The following is an 18,400-nucleotide window of genomic DNA, read 5'->3' as shown; positions in this document are numbered from 1 at the left end:
GCGCGTCATGTTTTCTCCACTTGGCAGATTATGCAGGTAAAAATATGTCGCCTATTTAGTGATATGGCGTTGGCTATAACTTTGAATTCGCCAAACTAACCTTGCCAACATTTTCTTATTTTACTTTCATCTAGTATTTACTATAGCACGGGCAGCATGTTCTGTGACGACTTGTCTCGTTCAGTGTCATCCTTATACGTCTTGTACGGCCTTTTTATTGTTTTTCCGTGCATTTTTGTCTTGGTCTTTTAATGGCAGAGATGGTTTTTTTTAGGCCAGACAAAAATGACCATAACTGCTTACACCACTTAATCTTCAGAATAATAATTACAGGAGAAGGCTAAACGTATAATAAACCAAAAGGCTAAATCTCACATTTCATGTTGTTACAAACGGAAGAATACATTTGTGCACCTGACGTTATTTTACCAGGCTGCTGTTTGTCATTTATTATTTGCGATAGAATTTGGTGGAGCACATCACAGAGAAATCGTCGATGTAGCAGAAAATTGTAATAGTTGGAGAGGGGTGTATTTCATCGTAGCGATAAGGCGCAATCGGGACAGAGTTGCGCTGAAAATAAAAACGAATTCGTGAGACGAAACATAACGCAGGAGGAACAAATCTTGAATATGGGCTATAGCGAGGGTAAAGTAAAAAAAACCCGTTGTGTATACCTTCGCTCTCAGCATGACAATACAACTTGACCTAATCAAATATTTACTCTTTCAAACTAACTGCCGGCTATACTAGGAACAAGGTTATACAGCCCTATACATTCGCATTGGAATGTGAATGTCGCAACTTAAGCAAATAACTGATTCAGTTTGCGCATCAAATGTCTTCGGTCGTATGTGCTATACGGAATGCACCGGAATGAATAATTCACTGTAATCCTGTTACACCCTACATTCTCTTCATAGCGTAATAGAACATTTAATTCTAATAAGGTATGCTGTTTATTCTTCCATGGATATTTACTTAATCATTTACTTACAGGGCACAGCTAGCCTGTATTCCAAGCCTTAAGCACGAGTGTTTTTTTTTTATGAATGTGATAGACTGCATTTGAATAACGAAATGAGCATAGTATGAAAAACGTACAAATGAGCTCCTGGCGATGCAAACTAACAGACGCCATTGACGTGTCAGGCACGGTTTTCAATACAACATGATAATTTGACAATTGTTGCGCTCTGTGCGAAGAGGTCCACCATAAATACTGACCTTGTTTATGTATTTTCGCTTATGCATCATAGTAATAACATGTTCTTTTGTGTACCCAGGCAACGAGACAAACAACGCGGTAAATAAGCAAGCACAAGGTGCCATCTCCTATCTAGAAGTTTTTTATTAGCAACCGAAGCGTGCACTTTACTACCTGTACGGGGCCTCGAAAATCACAAGTGACATTGTGTCACTCAAAGAATGCTTCATTTTGTAGCTCATGGTGTCATTTTGTCGCTTATACAAATTCTTCATGCGTCTATAGGGACGTCGGCTAATCGTATAGGTTTGCTCAGATGCCCGAGGATAACTTCCAGATGACCTCCTTAAGTACGGTGCGTAGTCTCCATGTCACCATGTCTAGCCAGAATTCCTTCGGTAGCTGAGGAAACAGTTTGCTCGTAATTGCCACAGCGCCTCCCATAGTGTCTCCAGCTCCTCTCAAATACACGGAAACATCATGCACAGAAACTGGAGTCGGTCCACTGTGGTGATCCAGCGTCACTTGATTTTTCTCGAATGGTTCAACAGCACTTGCGTCCACCAGCTGCAAATACATCAAACGAATAATAACACTCCTATACAACGCACCTACTTGAAGCGTATGTATGCTGCTGAAGGTGCTTAATCCCTTTGCTTTGGCTTCTTTCATAGACAAACCCTAAATCATAAGCGAGATGTTTTAGGCCATCGCGCTTCAAGTGAATATTACTACGGCGATTGCTAAGAGGATGGGTGTTTGAGAATTGGAAACGTATGTTTAAGCTTACCTGTTTCATTTTTTTTCATGTTTTGAGGCAGAGATTTACAAGGTTGAAGAGATGTATTTTATTGTAATACAAGGAGGAATATAGTGTTTAAATATGTGTTACGTGTAAAAATCGATCAACTTCACATATTTTCCAGTGAGACACAAAGCGAATAAATCTGGCCCGTTTTTAAGATATCTTATAATGTGTGGTATATTTACAACTTGGGGTACAACAGTTAATTTTTTCTAATACCATCCGTGTCAACTAGATAAATCTAGATGGTGTGAAGATCTGAGAATTCTTATCTCGAGTTGTATAGAAAAGTTGCAGAAGTATAAGCCACTGAGGTACTCCGCCGCTGTTGGTATAGCTATATACTTTACCGCTTATTATTATTATTATTATTATTATTATTATTATTATTATTATTATTATTATTATTATTATTATTATTATTATTATTATTATTATTATTATTATTATTATTATTATTATTATTATTATTATTATTATTATTATTATTATTATTATTATTATTATTATTATTATTATATACATATGGAAACATACAAACACACAGAGCGAATAGGGAGGGAAGAAGCAGACAACTGCCACCGAGAGGGGCACAACGCCTGCCTACTTATACCGCTTACAAGCAGAAGCATATGCATACGTGAGCATGTGGATGAGCCTAACGACTCGTGGCAGCTTTACATGTCACTAGCTTCGTGGATGTTACAGTGAGTTATAGCTAACGTCTGATTATAAAGTACAAAAGAGCGCGCTGACTTTGGCGTCACTCTAGGCAACAGATGAAATTTCAAAACTCGGGCATTATTGCTGGCATTGGTGTCGAAGAACACTTCCTATTCTATTGTGCCCAATTTACGTGAGAACTCAGCGAACCACAAGCGAAGTAATTAGAATTTTGCTCAGTATTTGATCGTACTGCGTAGGGTTTCATCAGTGACGAATAAACACGGAACGTATCCTGGAAGTGGATATGACATAACACATCAGCGTTTAAATAAAACTAAATCTGTGCGGGCTATCTAAAGGGAAGGCTATCTAGAGTGTTTGAAAGCGTTGGGACCTTGCCTGCAAGCGTTGTATATTACACATCTTCGCGAAAGTGCTACGCTGACAACGCATTAAAAACGTTACCTTGAAAGTGACCGTAACCCTAGCACTTGCATAGGTACCAATAGATCCTTGCTGTCCACCACATGTCTTCCAAGGCATGAAAGCTTCCATAAGGCGATCATCGGTGGCGAGATCTACTTGAACGAGCCTGGTGCCATTTCGACAGTAGCTGAATACAGGCCCATAAGATCTGAAATTGTCCAACCCTTTGTACACAATGGTCCCTAGGAAAACGCCGGGTATGACTTCTTCCGGCTTTCGGTCAGGCTGAGAGTACTCTGGTGGCAGCTCTTTCACGACTGCATCAACCTTTTGGTAGAGGTCGATGCCGGGAAAATCACAGTCTTTGGCATCTCCTGCAAAACATTGTTGAATGTTTTCGCCATTATATTTTGAACACTTCAGTGAACCAAAATATTTGTAAACAACATTCATGCAACTTGAAGCGGCCATATAGCTGTAAGAGTTTTTATTTCAATGAGAGCACTTTATTCTTGGGCAGATATTCTACTCGATCAACGAAAAAGACATATATTTTCATTGTTAAAGCCTGTCTTGAAGGGGCCACAATAAGAGACTTCTTGGCACTGGCACCAGTATTAGCGCAGGTTCCAATATACCTTTACCGTCCACCACATGTCTTCCAAGGCAGGAATTCTCAGTATAGTAAACGCTAAAAACGGTAAAATAGAAAATATGTATTAACAAAGCCTGTCAACCTTAAGTGCACAAAGCGTGTACGAGTTATGTTAGGAAATAGCACTTTTGAGTGGTTTCCTTATTTCAGCTTATATTAGGCTTTAATAGGCGACACAATATATTTGGCATATAACGTCAAGCTTAACGCTATCATAGCCACTTAGATCCCTTTTGTGATCCTGATCTCATGCGAACACACTTTCTAAAGCGGCTGTTATTCCTGAGCGTAGGCGAATACTTTCTTCGAGTAATTTCCTGTAGTCGCAGGTAGCCGTAGAATAGATGTCGCTGTTTCGCTGTAACCGCTAGACCCTTAACGTCAGCTTGCGGCCCCAACTCAGCTATAAACCTGCAACCTATATAGTGCCCAAAATATACTCTATGTGCTACATGGTACCTGATGAATTATTGCGCATTATTTGGTTGCTTTTAGAAAGCGTCAATTTATTGTAAAATATATTGTACAAGCAGAAGAAACATTTTTGAGGAAAATGAAATCTAGTTGTTTAGTATTTAAAATATTTCTGCTCGTTTTATGTCCACTGCGCTTTGTACTGAATTAAAGGAATAAATATAGTGTAGCGCAAAAAGTTTCCCTCAAAATTCTGTAGTGCCAAAAACTCTTATTGTACATACTTTTCTGGGCAGGGTTCTTAATAAAAACTGAAGTTCTTGTGGCAACGCCTTCTATTTGGTTGAGTACGTGTCACAACCATTCGGAAATAATTAACAAAAAAATTTTAGTGTATAGCAGTTGCAGAGGAAAGGTTCCTTTGTAACAAAAGCGATGTTCTGAAACAAAAAACTTGATCTTAAATTTTAATTTCCGACAGGTTCGCCTGAAATGCTCCTGATGTGTAGTCCTCGCTATTTTTTTTTTTTTGCAATTGCCTTTTAATATTTTGCCACTCGCTCTGACCTTCCTCATTTTTCTTGGTTTTGACAGAGGACTAAACGCCTGCTTACCTTCTCCTATCGTGGTCCATCCTACCAAGAAGAGCATCGCAAAAGACACCTGGTTTGACACCAAGGGTCTCAAAAGCTTTCTTTTTGGTATCGATGTCGACACATTACTAATAAGTGCACCTTGAACAGCGCCTTTTACTGTGGATGCTAAAACAAAATAGGTTTTTCAGCATCTGCACCAAAGCAATTGTTCGCGCTGGAGCTACCGTGACTATGACACTTTCGGGGATGTATACTGAGCTACTACTGGGCCTAATATCGCAAAACTATTTGATTCTTACTTTCTTCTGACCTCCTTCCGTTAAACTTACGTAAACACCGGCACAATAATCGAGCTGGGATGCACGGCTCGGTTTGAACAGCCCAATCAAACGTTGTCCGTCGTTTATAGGAGGTCATTTTTGCTACCTTCAAAGCCAAAATCCCTGTCCGCCTTGGCAAGTTTTTTTTTATTTCATTGGATGGATAAGACGTGAGGAGCGCGCTCAAATTGAGAAATCTCGACGGGTCGGAGCAGCACAGTGCAAGTAGCTAACTGGATTCGAAGGGCTGGGCCATCGTCAGCGATTGGTCCACGCCCCGTTGATTAGTTTGTGATGGCTGGTCCGAAGACGCGGCAGTGTGCAACGTGTATTTAAAGTTACTGCTAAAACGCATTCTCTGCGAAGCAGAGTTGGCAGGCCGAAGTCGCATACATGACTAGAGGGCTGGGAAAGGTTATGCTGCCACATAAAAAAAATAGTAAACGCCGAGAAATTCATTCTCACTGGCAGCGGCAAGTAGTCAGTGCAAAAGCGATCAGTCGACAGCCAACTTTTAATCTCGTTGAAAGGAGGAGATCAGCAGTTATTACGCAAACATTTGTTTTTTTAGCATAGTAAAGCATCTTTAGTGCGTACGTTTTACTTCGAAATTGTGAACTTTTGCAGTTTTTGGACGGAAGCATCACAGAGAGGCGAAGTGGCACAGCCTGAACAAATTCGACCAATAGCTATTGAATAAACAGAGGTACAGTCGTCGAGATTTTGCCACGCTTAAAAGAGATCCGCAAATCGATTACGTTCTCCATAGATTCATTCAAACTCGGCGAGGATAGCAGAAAAGAATGCTCCTCAGCAACGTTCGCAGGAATTTACGCACGCTATTGCATTTCAGGATACGTAAAAGCCAGGTGTGCATTTCTAATAGGGTAGCAAAGAAACTTGGCACTGGCCAAATGCTTTGCGTTTGCGCTTCAGATCATGGATATCGTCCCATGTCGCCATCAAACGGTTCTAACAAGCCATGTGGTTGACGGTTGCGCGGTGTCAATAAATTTGTGAGGCGGCTCTATGCAGTCGGCATTTCACCCCCATTTCTAATGGCCACTTGTACTACTCTTACCTGATATAGCAGTGGGTTGTGGCACAGCAACGGCTAAGCCAATGCAAACATGGAGCAGGAGTGTCGTTGTCTGCATCTTCATTCCATAATATGAGCTGAAAGCAATAACCAGAACGTACAACGGGCACATTAACGCAGACGCTCCAAACTTTGCTTGAACAATTGCCCCACAACAGGCCTCTTATTTAGACCAAATATCTTCAGGTCTCTCAAAAGTTCAGGTCTCTCAAAACATATGGGGAGAGATCAAGCATACTGCCTGTGTAATGACCGAGTAATAATATTGTCATTATTTGACAGAAAACCACAAATGTGAAATATACAGAGAGAGAAATTGGAAAGAAGAAAGTTGGGCAAGTGACACAGAGAGGTGAAATATGTCTCTACACTCTTTACAGATGCACGCTTAGAGACAGGAGTTGAAGTTGGCAAGGATCGTGGGAAGTAAAGAAAAAGACGAAAAAAAGGACTAGATGACGAACCAAACAAAAAGTAACGGAAGGGCAACGATAGAGTCACAGAATGGCAATACAAGTAATTTTATGCAATGGGTATAATTAGTTTGAATCGTTTAACTGGAGAAAAAAGATTTACATTTTGATAGCACATCACTTGTAACACGGGCATGATTTGTATATAAATTTAATTTCGGCGTTACAATTATTTCACTCGCAATGTCCCGCAAGGAAGTGCGGGTTTTGTATTACGCCACTAAACGGCCGAAGCGAGTTTTAATATTTATTTACAAAGCCTTCAATTAAGCTACACGCTTGGAAAATTCCGTGTACATTGCGCTAATATATATGCAGTCTTCCCGAAATATAAAACCCTGTTGACAGTCTCCTAGCGCCTCAGTGAAAATCTCTACGTGGTCGATAAACTCCTCCAAGTAGGAATAAAACTACTGTTTAACTATATTCGTTGAGCCTTTAATGAATCCACACACTTTAAGCTGATCGTACAAAGGACTCCTAAAACTCACCCATTCGCTGGTTAAACATCGTATATTATATAGTTTTTAGGGTACAACAAATACAGATCCATAACGCTTTCGAGTTCTTCTAGCCCGCAATAACAACTTCGCCAGAAGTTACTTCATTGACAAGGTACAGCTTGAAACGCCACACAGTTTACTTCAATGGAGGTGGGAATGCAACTTTTTATGAACAAGGATATTCTATGGAGAAAAGTCAGCGGTACTAGTATTCATAATGTTTAAAATATAACAGGTTCAAAAACAAGAAGCTTTGCTCACCGGAATGCTCTTCTAAAGGTTCGTCAAGAGCCTTGGACTCTGTGTGTACTAGGCCATGTCCAATTCAACGCCTCATATATAAACTACTTAATTATATGTTTTGTGCAGGAATATTTCACACAAGCAGTTCAAGCACAAGGAGAATTCATGCCAAGAGGTTGTCACAGATGCTTGTTGACTTCAAGGGATATATTGTATACAGTCATAACACACCCTCCTGACGTAGCCATAAATGTGCGCTGAAGTCTTTTATCGCTCTTCCTCCTTTCTTTTGCTTCTTGGCTGTTTTTTAGCCTTCTCGGTCGCGCAGTTACATTAGTGATATTGCCGGTCTCCCTACCTGGTCATTCTTGCTTCTATTAAAGCCGTCATCCTCCTGACGCATTTCGCCATCTCACCATCAACCAAAACAGAAAATAAATGAAAAGAAAACATCACGACTCACCCCCCCCCCCCCCCCTATGTCTCAATGGGCCTTCGGCTATCATGAGGCCTCCATTACTATCGCTTCATGCAACTTTTTACTAATGACAACTCCTGCGCTAGCGGATCTCTAGCTAATGGACGAGCACTCACTCCATATCCACATTGGAAATGAAGCTATCGTTCTGAACTTTCAAGGCGAGTTCAGCCCTGCAATTGCTGCATCAGTACGACGCTATTCTCTTGCCTGATACCGGGTGCAAAGAAAATAACCGAATCACACGTCCGATGGTAGAATCAAACGTGTCTCGCATCACGGAAAACTGGGGATCGATCAGGCTACACATTTTTGTTTCTTTTTACATGGCTACAGTCAAAGGAATGCTGGCTCGTAGGCTCAGAAGCCCTTTGAGATGAGTGACGCGTGGGAGACGCCACATAGCACAAGCGAAAGCACGAGCACACGCGATACTTTTTCTACTAGCCCATAGCTGCAGTAATGAGACGGTCCAATAATAGTCAATGTTGACACAGTATTTGCGCCACAATGCTCTATGCATGCATCCCTTCTTGCCATTTTTCAGCGATAAGCAGCAAACAACGGCTTCACCTTTGTGACATCACTGAGTAGTCGACTCTCGGAGCATTTGACGGAGCTGTTGTTTGTCTTACGCCAGAGCTTGCGAACGGAGTAGTCAATGAAATGTACGGCATGCGAATTAAATTGAACGACATATATATATATATATATATATATATATATATATATATATATATATATATATATATATATATATATATATATATATATATATATATATATATATATATATATATATATATATATATATATATATATATATATATATATATATATATATATATATATATATATATAAAGTGTTTAATTTCAAAATAAATGTGCAGCACACATCGATACTTGAACATCTTGATGGCGCAGTGCAAGAGGGTGTAGTCAGAAGACAAGAAACACTCACAACAGCGCGGAAATCACAATTAACTTTATTCGAGGGCATACACAAGCTTAAGCACTACAACGTATACCCACGTGCTTCCCCATCGATGGCGTCATTACGAGTGCACAGGCACACAGTAAAACCCTGTAATCTAATGCTACACTATGAAGCAGCCTAGAAATGCAAATTCAATGTCATGCAAATTCAATTTTGTCTTATTTGTTACCACAGTGACCATAGTTTTGTGGTTCCTGTGGCACACTGAAATCGGTTGTACTGCTACGCTAGACGCGTTCTTTCCAAAGGTTAAATCTATACACGACCGGTGACGCATGGTTCGCACATTGACGTCCGTGTAGCACTTCAATTCCAAACCGTTCCAACAGGAAGGATACAATACACTTGCCGTCGAGGCTTGCTAGGTCGGCGGTAATGTTGACGATTGGGGGGTACGCTATCGCGTTTTAGTATGTTTTTTGACCCTGCAATGGGAGCAAAAAATCGCCGCCATCCCACGTTTTACATATGGCCATAAGGGTCATGCATCATAACATGTTCGATAAGATGAGTACATTGAGAGCCACCGGCGCGACTTTCTCTTTTCGAGTATGCGCATGGGGTTGCGCCGGGGGAGTTGTTGGCGTACGAGCGACAGACAGACGGAGGGAGGGACCAATCGGCTAGCCATATGCGGCTTAACTGTAAAAGTGATATTTGGGCATTTCCCATGGCGGCCATTTTTCATGTGGAGCGCCAACTGCACCTATTTAGGTGGGGACGCCTTCGGGTCGGAGATAAAACCCCCTAGCAAGCACTGAACGCCGCCAACAATGGCCGAGCACAAGGCCAGGAGCGCGCTTGTACTCATTTTACCGGCAGGTAATCGGCGGCAGCACTTTCCTCCCATAACCGTGGCGGATTCTCCATTGTTATCCTTCGTGTCATTGTTTGGTGGCTTCTTATGATAACACACAATTGTGATTGAGGCCCTCAGTTCCATTCTTCTCGTTCTTTAAATACATAGGGTCTCGACTTCGCGAGCTGTGATGCCTTGAGGTAGCATGCCTGATTTTATTGACTAGCTCAGCGACTACGTGCCGTCTGCGGTAGAGAGGCTGTTCTGCATGCACTAACCATGGACGTGAGTGGTGGATCTGGCTAACCATTCCAGGGCTAGCTGTAGTAAACCAACATAAATACCCCAAAAAGAGTAGGAGAAAACGGCGCCTAGGTGGCTCTTATGCCGAAAGCATCTCATGTATAATGCTAAGGCGTGAGTTCGTATGGCACGTAAGGCATGGTGTTTTTTCATGTACTTTCATTTTCATTCATGTATCAGTTCTTTACTTAAATTTGGAACTACAGGCAATTTCCGGTTTCATGTCCTTCATAACATTGTATGTGGGCTTCGTATGACTTGACTAAAAAATTTCCGTCTCTTGGCTTTCTTTGTTTCTCGTTCGGTTACTTACATACATAAACACACGTATATATACATATATATATATATATATATATATATATATATATATATATATATATATATATATATACGTGCTACCATGTGAAGGGATTCACATACACGCATAGTTTGCCACGTTGACACTCCTACTGCTAATACATTCGAAACAACTTGTAGCAACACGCTTTTGCGAACATGCTTACACAGAAAGTGGGTCGTGTGCCAGACTTCTTCCTCTCGACTTCTTCATCTTTGTAATGTGTTTCTGGATAGAAACAGATGACGAGGAAGAAGGAGTCTGGCATGCTACTATGAAAGAAGAAACAACTTTTGATACCTTTCATTCAGTGTTCGCCGAAGTAATTTACCCAACATAATTGTACACAATAAGAAAACTCAGCGCCAAAAAACATGGTTATTGTATGCTGCCTGTAGGCAACAATCCTCAATGAAGGCGCTGAAAGTATCATGTTCGTCACATCCCAGTGCTTTTCCTATAAGCGTGAGTGGATTTCAAAAATGCTTCCTTCATGCGGACTGCAAGATCATTATAGTCCGCAATAGTCTTAACTACGCACTGGTTGACTTTGGGCATCGAAGAATAAGGCTTTCGTGTGAAATTATTCAATTGATTATAAAATATCCGTTCCATTACGAAAACTACGTTAGTCAATGAATTTAATCCCGGTTACTAATGTGCCACTTTTTCTACGAACGCATTCATACCACAGGGCGAAAATTTGTCAGCTCCCTCAATCTTAGGAAAACTGGACCTTCCTCTTCCTCTATATTTCCTTTCGTTTATACTTTTTGATATTGCCTTGCTTAGTAACTCAGGGGACCAACTGCAATGCATGCTCACTGCCCTGGAAAGGCAAAGCCGAAGAGTGGGTCTAAAAATTAATCTGCCGAAAACTAAAGTATTGTTTAACAGTCTCGGAAGAGAACAGCAGTTTACGATAGGTAGTGAGGCACTGGAAGTGGTGAGGGAATACATCTACTTAGGACAGGTAGTGACTGCGGATCCGGATCATGAAAATGAAATAATCAGAAGAATAAGAATGGGCTGGGGTGCGTTTGGCAGGCATTCTCAGATCATGAACAGCAGGTTGCCATTATCCCTCAAGAGAAAAGTGTATAATAGCCGTGTCTTACCTATACTCACCTACGGGGCAGAAACCTGGAGGCTGACGAACAGGGTTCTACTTAAACTGAGGACGACGCAACGAGCTATGGAAAGAAGAATGATAAGTGTAACGCTAAGGGATAAGAAAAGAACGGATTGGGTGAGGGAACAAACGCGAGTTAATGATATCTTAGTTGAAATCAAGAAAAAGAAATGGGCTTGGGCATGACACGTAATGAGGAGGGATGATAACCGATGGTCATGAAGAGTTACAGAATGGATTCCAAGGGAAGGGAAGCGTAGCAGAGGGCGGCAGATAGTTAGGTGGGCGGATGAGATTAAGAAGTTTGCAGGGACAACATGGCCACAATTAATACATGACCGGGGTAGTTGGATAAGTATGGGAGAGGCCTTTGCCCTGCAGTGGGCGTAACCAGGCTGATGATGATGATGATACTTTTTGGTACCTACTTTTTCAAGGGCGTAAAGTCATTTGCTGAATGCAGCTACAACATTCCGGTAGAACCCATCTAACAAAGAACGCCGACGCTAATGGTATTAGCATTGAGGCAAAACAGCAATACGCCGCATTGCTAATTCCTAAACGGGCCATGTATGAAAAGTGTATGGAGCAGGGCTCCCCAGTCGCCGCTTCTCTGTGGTGCCCCTGCGTCATTCATAAGTACATATGTGTATATGCGCATATATATTGAGACAACATTACGTAAGTACATGTCAGCGAGTTCAATTTGTGCAGTACTGGATAAATCGTTTGATATTGTTTGACGCTGAAACACGGCGCCTACCAAGCTACTCAGCTGCACATACACAGTGACTGGAGAGAGAGGAGGTTTTTATTATTTATTATTATTTTTAATATATTATTAGAGGACGCTTTTATAATTGGTCATCAGTGGCTGAGGCGTTAAATATAGTCCTAACCGTTGCCTCAGTTCTGCCGCCGATCACGTAGAATCTGAGCTCAAAGAACAGCACTATGACAGCACCTACTGACAAGGCGGACACGTGTACAGCCGGCTACCACCGCACCGTCACGGCTGCATGACAACTGTGTACATCGGAACAACCGCGCTGCGTGCGCTGGCTGCCGGCGAAGACAAGCCTTCTTAAGCGGCTGGCTCTGGACGGGGTTCTTCATTGTGGCAGCTGTGGTTGTGGCGTAAAGTACGGCCCTAACTGCTGCCTCAATTCTTGCGCAGGTTAGTGCTTTAGTAATTTTTTTCATAGCCCTTCACAAATACCCTCTGTGCCGCCACCACTGCTCCCTTTTCGCTCTGTGTTTTACTGCTTGTGTTTATTGCTCTGTGTGCTTAACCGCGATGCCGACTAACGCTGAGCTGGCAAGGGAAATTGAAGTACTCCGTTCGGAAGTCGCAGAGATGCACCAAAGCCTGATGAATTTTAACGACTCGTACCAGTCTCTGAAATCAAGGAATGACAGTCTTGTGCAAGAAAACAAATCACTGAGTGATTAGAACAAGTCCCTCGTGGATAGTAACAAAAACCTTACGCAAAGAGTTGGTGACCTGGCGCAGTACTCGCGGCAAAACAATGTGGAAATTAAGGGCATCCCAATAACACACCGAGAAAACTGCCTGTCAATTGTACAGGTCTTGGGCGAAAAGATCGGCTGTCCTGTGGCTGCTGCTGATATAGATATTGTTCACCAAGCATCTGCTAAACGGGAAACCAACATCATAGCCCGATTCTGCTCTAGGACAAAAAAGGCTGACTTTGAATCCTAAGTGCGAAAGGCCCGACTCACTACGACCGCTATTGGGTTCTCGCATAAGCCGCCGACATCTATTTATGTCAACGATCATCTAAGACGGTAAAACAAGCGATTTTGGGCAGGCGCTAGAACATAAGAAATCTAAAGGTTGGAAATTTCAGTGGACCGACAACTGCGCTATCAAAGCCAGAAAGTCGGAAACAGCCCTGTGCACCGCATCTCCAGTGTGACCGACCTATCTTCACGTAATAACATGTCGTTTTCCTAGCACTCTCTGATCTTTACAATCAATTATGGCTGAGTCTGTTCTTTCACTTGATCAAACTAATTCTCTGCTGCAAAAAAGCAGCACACGCTATCTTTAGTACATATTACCATCCGCAGTATTCGTAGGCACCACGCTGATCGTGTCACGTTTCTTTCTATTCTGGACCAGGCTTCCTCTCTTATTTGCCCTTCTGAGACGTGGTTGTCATCACATGACGGAAATCTGTACGGTCATCCCGGCTATACTTCTGAATACTGTCATCGCGAAGGACATCTTGGGCAGTTCGGCCATGTTGGTAAATTCAAAACTGTCATACAAACGCCGTCATGACCTCACGTTGTGAACTTCTCTCTGCGAATCTGTTTGGTTAGAAGTAGATCAAAGTAACTTTCAGCCAAGCGGTAACTTGTTGCCAACCAATCGTAATAGTATAATTGCTACCACTATCGCTCACCTTCGCTTTCTTATATTGAGTTCTGCAGAGAATTCGAACACTCACTGAACAAGTTGATTGACGACATCAAAGCTATTATGATTTGCGGTGACATTAAGATCAATATAGTTGACCCTAACAGTCACTCGTGCTCTGAGTACCTTACCACTTTTCTTAGCTGTGGATTTTCTTCGCTAACTCATACGTCAACTCGGTGTGAGCAAAGCGTTCTTGCACTATAATCGATCATATCCTTTCCAGCTTACCTACTGATAATACCATGGCCGATGTAGTAAACTATGATATAACAGACCATTATCCCATTTTTATCGCAGGCTCCGTAACATCTAGTCTCTCTAGGAAAAACGCCAGGTCATTCTTTGATTCAAATAAATTCATTCAACTAATTCGTGCGACTGACGGGACAGACGTGTTTCTGGAGCAATGTGCAGAAAAAGCGCTTGCATCTTTTTCAGCGAAGATATCAGAGGGCGCTAACTAATGCATGAATAACTTCACCGCAATTGTTCAGTACACCAAGAAAGCCTTGGATCAGCAACAGTTTAATGGGATCCATAAGAAAGAAAGACAACCTTCGCAGAAGCTCAAAGCTCAGCCTTTTAATTACACATCGAGTTCACCATTCAAAGCTTATTCAAATGTTCTTGCAGCCACCCTAAAATTTGGGAAGCGTAATTACTACGAAAGCAAGATGAGACAAAATGGAAACGACACCAGAAGAAACTGGCAAGTAATTAAAGAATTTTTCAACACTAATACCACTGATAATGGCATATCATGCGTCAGCTACAATTCAGTTAATTTAACCGACCCTGAGGACGTCGCTAACGCTTTCAGTAACCATTTTAGTGCTATAGTTGTTCTGCAGCATCAACTAGCCTTACCTAGTTCACCACTCAGTTCCTATTCATTTTAGTTATACCCTACAACTTCACAAGTAGTTTGCAGAACCATAACATCACTGAAAACAAGTGGGCTTGGACTTGATCTCGTCCAACCGTCGAGCATTAAGCTTGTGTATAAATAAATTTCACCGGTACTTGCCAACGTAACAAATAAATTATTTAAAGATGGTGTCTTTTCCTAAAGCCTCAAAATAGGTAAGGTAATCCCAATTTTTAAATAAGGTAATCGTGAGTGTTTCAATCATTATCATCCTATTTGCATTTTCTCTTTCTTTAGCAAGCTAATTCAAAAACTCATTCACAAGCGTTTAACTAATTACTTATACAAATTTAAGCTACTGTCTCCTTATCAATTTGGTTTTAGAGAGCATTTGTTAACAGAACTTGCACTTATTACATTTACTGACAAAGTTAAATTAGCTATAGACGAAGGCCTATTAGTCGGTGCTCTCTTTATGGATTTCACTAAAGCGGTCGATACAATTATCCACCTCATATTCATACATAAACTAGGATATTATGGCATTTCTGGCCTGCCTTTGCAGTTAATTCGTGACTATCTATCAGACCGACCACAAATAGGCCAAGTGAACAGTTCCTTCTCTTCGACTAAAATGATTAAAAGAGGCGTCCCTCATGGATCAATACTTGGGCCATTGTTGTTTTTATTGTTCCATAATGATTTGCCACAAACATTAACGCATGCCCACTGCCACTGTCATCAATATGCTGATGACACAACCATTTTTGTGTCCGACGAAAATTCCGTCACACTACTAAACAAATTAAACAATGATCTCGCCAATGTTCATGCATGGTGCGTGAAAAACACGTTATATATCAATCCATCGAAGACAACATTCATGGTATTTCATTCCCCTCAAACATTATTCATAGATTACTTAGTTGTATCACTTAACAATCACATAATTACAAGATCCGGGTCAACCAAATTCCTAGGCATTACCTTAGATGAGCACTTAAATTTGAACCGCCATGCCCAATCTGTTGTTAAAAAAATTTCTTTTGGCATTCACGTCATTGTCAAATCGTGCTCCTTTCTTGAACCAAGTATTCTCTTGTCTTTGTATTACGCGTATATTCACAGTCATCTTTGATATTGCCTCTCATCATGGGGTAATACATACTTCACTCATCTCCACCAACTAGAAGCTTTACAAAAGCAAGCGGTACGACTGATCACATTTGAACCTTTTACGTCTCACTCTGCTCCCATTTTTCGTTGCCTAAACCATCTCCCCTTGCGCATGTTATTCAATCATAAGTTGTTGCAAATAATGTTCCGCCTCATAAATATGGAGCTAGGTATTGAAAGTTTTACCCGTACTGACCTCACTAATAATAATAAACAAGGTTTTCCACACGTCACAATTTGCTCCTTCTTAAAATCAAACCTAACTACAGCAAATTTACTATCATGTTTTCAGGCATATCATCGTGGAATTCGATTCCATCCGATATCAAATCATGTGCATTTTAAGGCCTCAAGCGCAAAGTTAAGGCGTATTATATTAGCTCTTTATGGAACTCCTAGTATACTTTGTGCGATGTAAACATTATTAAATGTAATTGTATTGTAGTGTTCCTAAATTTCTTTTTGTATAATTTCGATTTTTTTCTGTCATCAATACTTTACAGCATTGCTTGTTCCCCAAGCTACTACCGCCTAATTCTATATTAAAACACTGTTTTTTTTCTTCCCCATGAAGACTTTTCCGCGTTGCATGTTCCACACACTACTACCACACTTTTGTATTCAAAGCTGAGTTTTTCCTTTTCTTCTTTTTTTCCAATTTTTTTTTGCTGACAAACACAACCTTTGTATGATGTAGGCTGCTACTGTTGCCACAATTGTACTAACCCCCATTTGTTTCTTGTTTAAGAGGTCACCCCGAGAAATTACTTTGGGACCTCCGATTGGGCTGTTATACTTCACCTATTTGTACTACTGTTTGTACTACTGAGGAAAATAAATTCAACTTCAACCCTGGAGAGATTTTCCTGGAAGCACAGGAATCACACTATGGCGTACAATATGCACGTCAGAGATAGGAAACATATAAGAAACCCTAAATTAACAAAATGATCCTTATCAGACCAGTGCCCCTGAAGAAGTTTATAACCGCCTTCGTAATCGTGAGACGCACATGCAGCGCTGGTGTGAGGGCCAAGAACGCATCTTAGCTCGAGAGATGGTATTCTTGTTGACGTTCCGTGCAGACGTTGGGGGCTCTTTTTTTTTCAATATAAATAGATCGACAGCAAGGATATACTAAGAAAATTGTATCTCTCCGTACCAGTGGCACGCCGTGCACTATGGCGACCTTAGTAGTTTCAGTGTGGACAAAAATTCTTTATTGTTTGCGATGTTCAGTCGAATTCGGTGTATGCATGCCAGGTTGCCTTTATTCAGCCACATCGCGTGTGAAACTCGCGCACACTATTGTAAATGCTAAAGGTTCCCTGCTTCTATTCTGAGTCAGTCAGCGCGGCACCTTGTCGCATATATTCGGTAACTCAATTTTACATCAAACAAGAGCAGCACATACCCATTACGGCATACCGCGTTACCCAAATTGGAGGCAAAATGATTCAACGCATATGAGCCAGATTATGGGTGAAGTATCCTAAGAATACTCATCGCTGCAATCCTTTTTAAGCCAGCACATCTAAAAAGTGGGAGCTTTAGAGTACGTTGAAGTAACTGCCATTGAGAAATTTAATCGAAACTCCGTGCTACTAGCATTGCAAACTAAAAAAGTGAAATGAGTTTACTATAACATCTCACTCTAGTTATTTCGTTGGTTGGCACACTAACTGAAATATATCGAACGAGCTAACATTCTATCATTTTTTTCTTGAACATTGAATGCAGACTATAGGCATTCAGCAAATACTCACTTCAATTGTTACTCTTTAAAAAAAACACGCTATAGCTATTCATTTCTCACAGAAGCCATCGCAGCTTCTATAGGCTACAATTTTCTCTTTGCGTTTGTGGTTTACAACTGTTTCATCGCCCGCGCTTATTTAAGAGTGCGGCTGTTTCGCACAAATACGCTTCACAACACTTTAGAAAAAGACAAGCAGGGTTGCCAACAAATCATAATCTGAGTCTGTACTTGTAGCCTATGAATTACGATATGAGGGGATGAATGCTTACAGAGCAATTCTGTGTATTCAAATCCCGGTACAGCAGCACGTCGGTGCATGAGAGATTTTTTACCAAAACCGTTCCGTGTAACGTTGTTACCTTCACAACAGCTTTTTTTGTTCGCATTTGCAATGTAAGAATAAGCCTGTGCAAATGCAGGTAGGAAACTGTATTGAACCACGGGAGAACCGCTTTTTCTCTTCTACAATTAAACAAGAGCTGGGAAATAAAATATGTTATTTTAATGAGGTAGAGAAAGTTACCTTGCTTGAGGCTGTTGGTAAGCTATACCGGCCTGAATCTTGAAATAGGCACCGGTGCATATAGACTATAGAAAAAAATTGAGTTAGCAATAGACTTTTAGAATTAGATGCTCATTTTTTTCGCGAGAAATGAATGACCTAAACACACGAGGTGCTCGTCTCTTCGGAG

The 18,400-nt window shown here is 41.1% G+C and overlaps 1 protein-coding gene across 1 annotated transcript; it reads right to left on the bottom strand.

Moving 5' to 3' along the window:
• Window positions 1-1,333: 1,333 nt before the first annotated feature.
• Window positions 1,334-7,628, bottom strand: LOC142587662 (uncharacterized). The gene is made up of 4 exons (XM_075698825.1): window positions 7,426-7,628; window positions 6,171-6,265; window positions 3,144-3,478; window positions 1,334-1,774 (listed from the first exon to the last, which is right to left on the bottom strand). The coding sequence occupies exons 2-4, from the start codon at window positions 6,250-6,252 to the stop codon at window positions 1,520-1,522; spliced, it is 672 nt and encodes a 223-aa protein (XP_075554940.1). The 5' UTR covers window positions 6,253-6,265; window positions 7,426-7,628; the 3' UTR covers window positions 1,334-1,519.
• Window positions 7,629-18,400: the final 10,772 nt, after the last annotated feature.

The sequence above is a fragment of the Dermacentor variabilis genome, chromosome 7, assembly GCF_050947875.1.
Source record: "Dermacentor variabilis isolate Ectoservices chromosome 7, ASM5094787v1, whole genome shotgun sequence".
NCBI classification, from domain to species: domain Eukaryota; kingdom Metazoa; phylum Arthropoda; class Arachnida; order Ixodida; family Ixodidae; genus Dermacentor; species Dermacentor variabilis.
The sequence above is the reverse complement of the archived record's forward strand: the minus strand, read 5'-3'. Positions and strand labels throughout refer to the sequence as shown.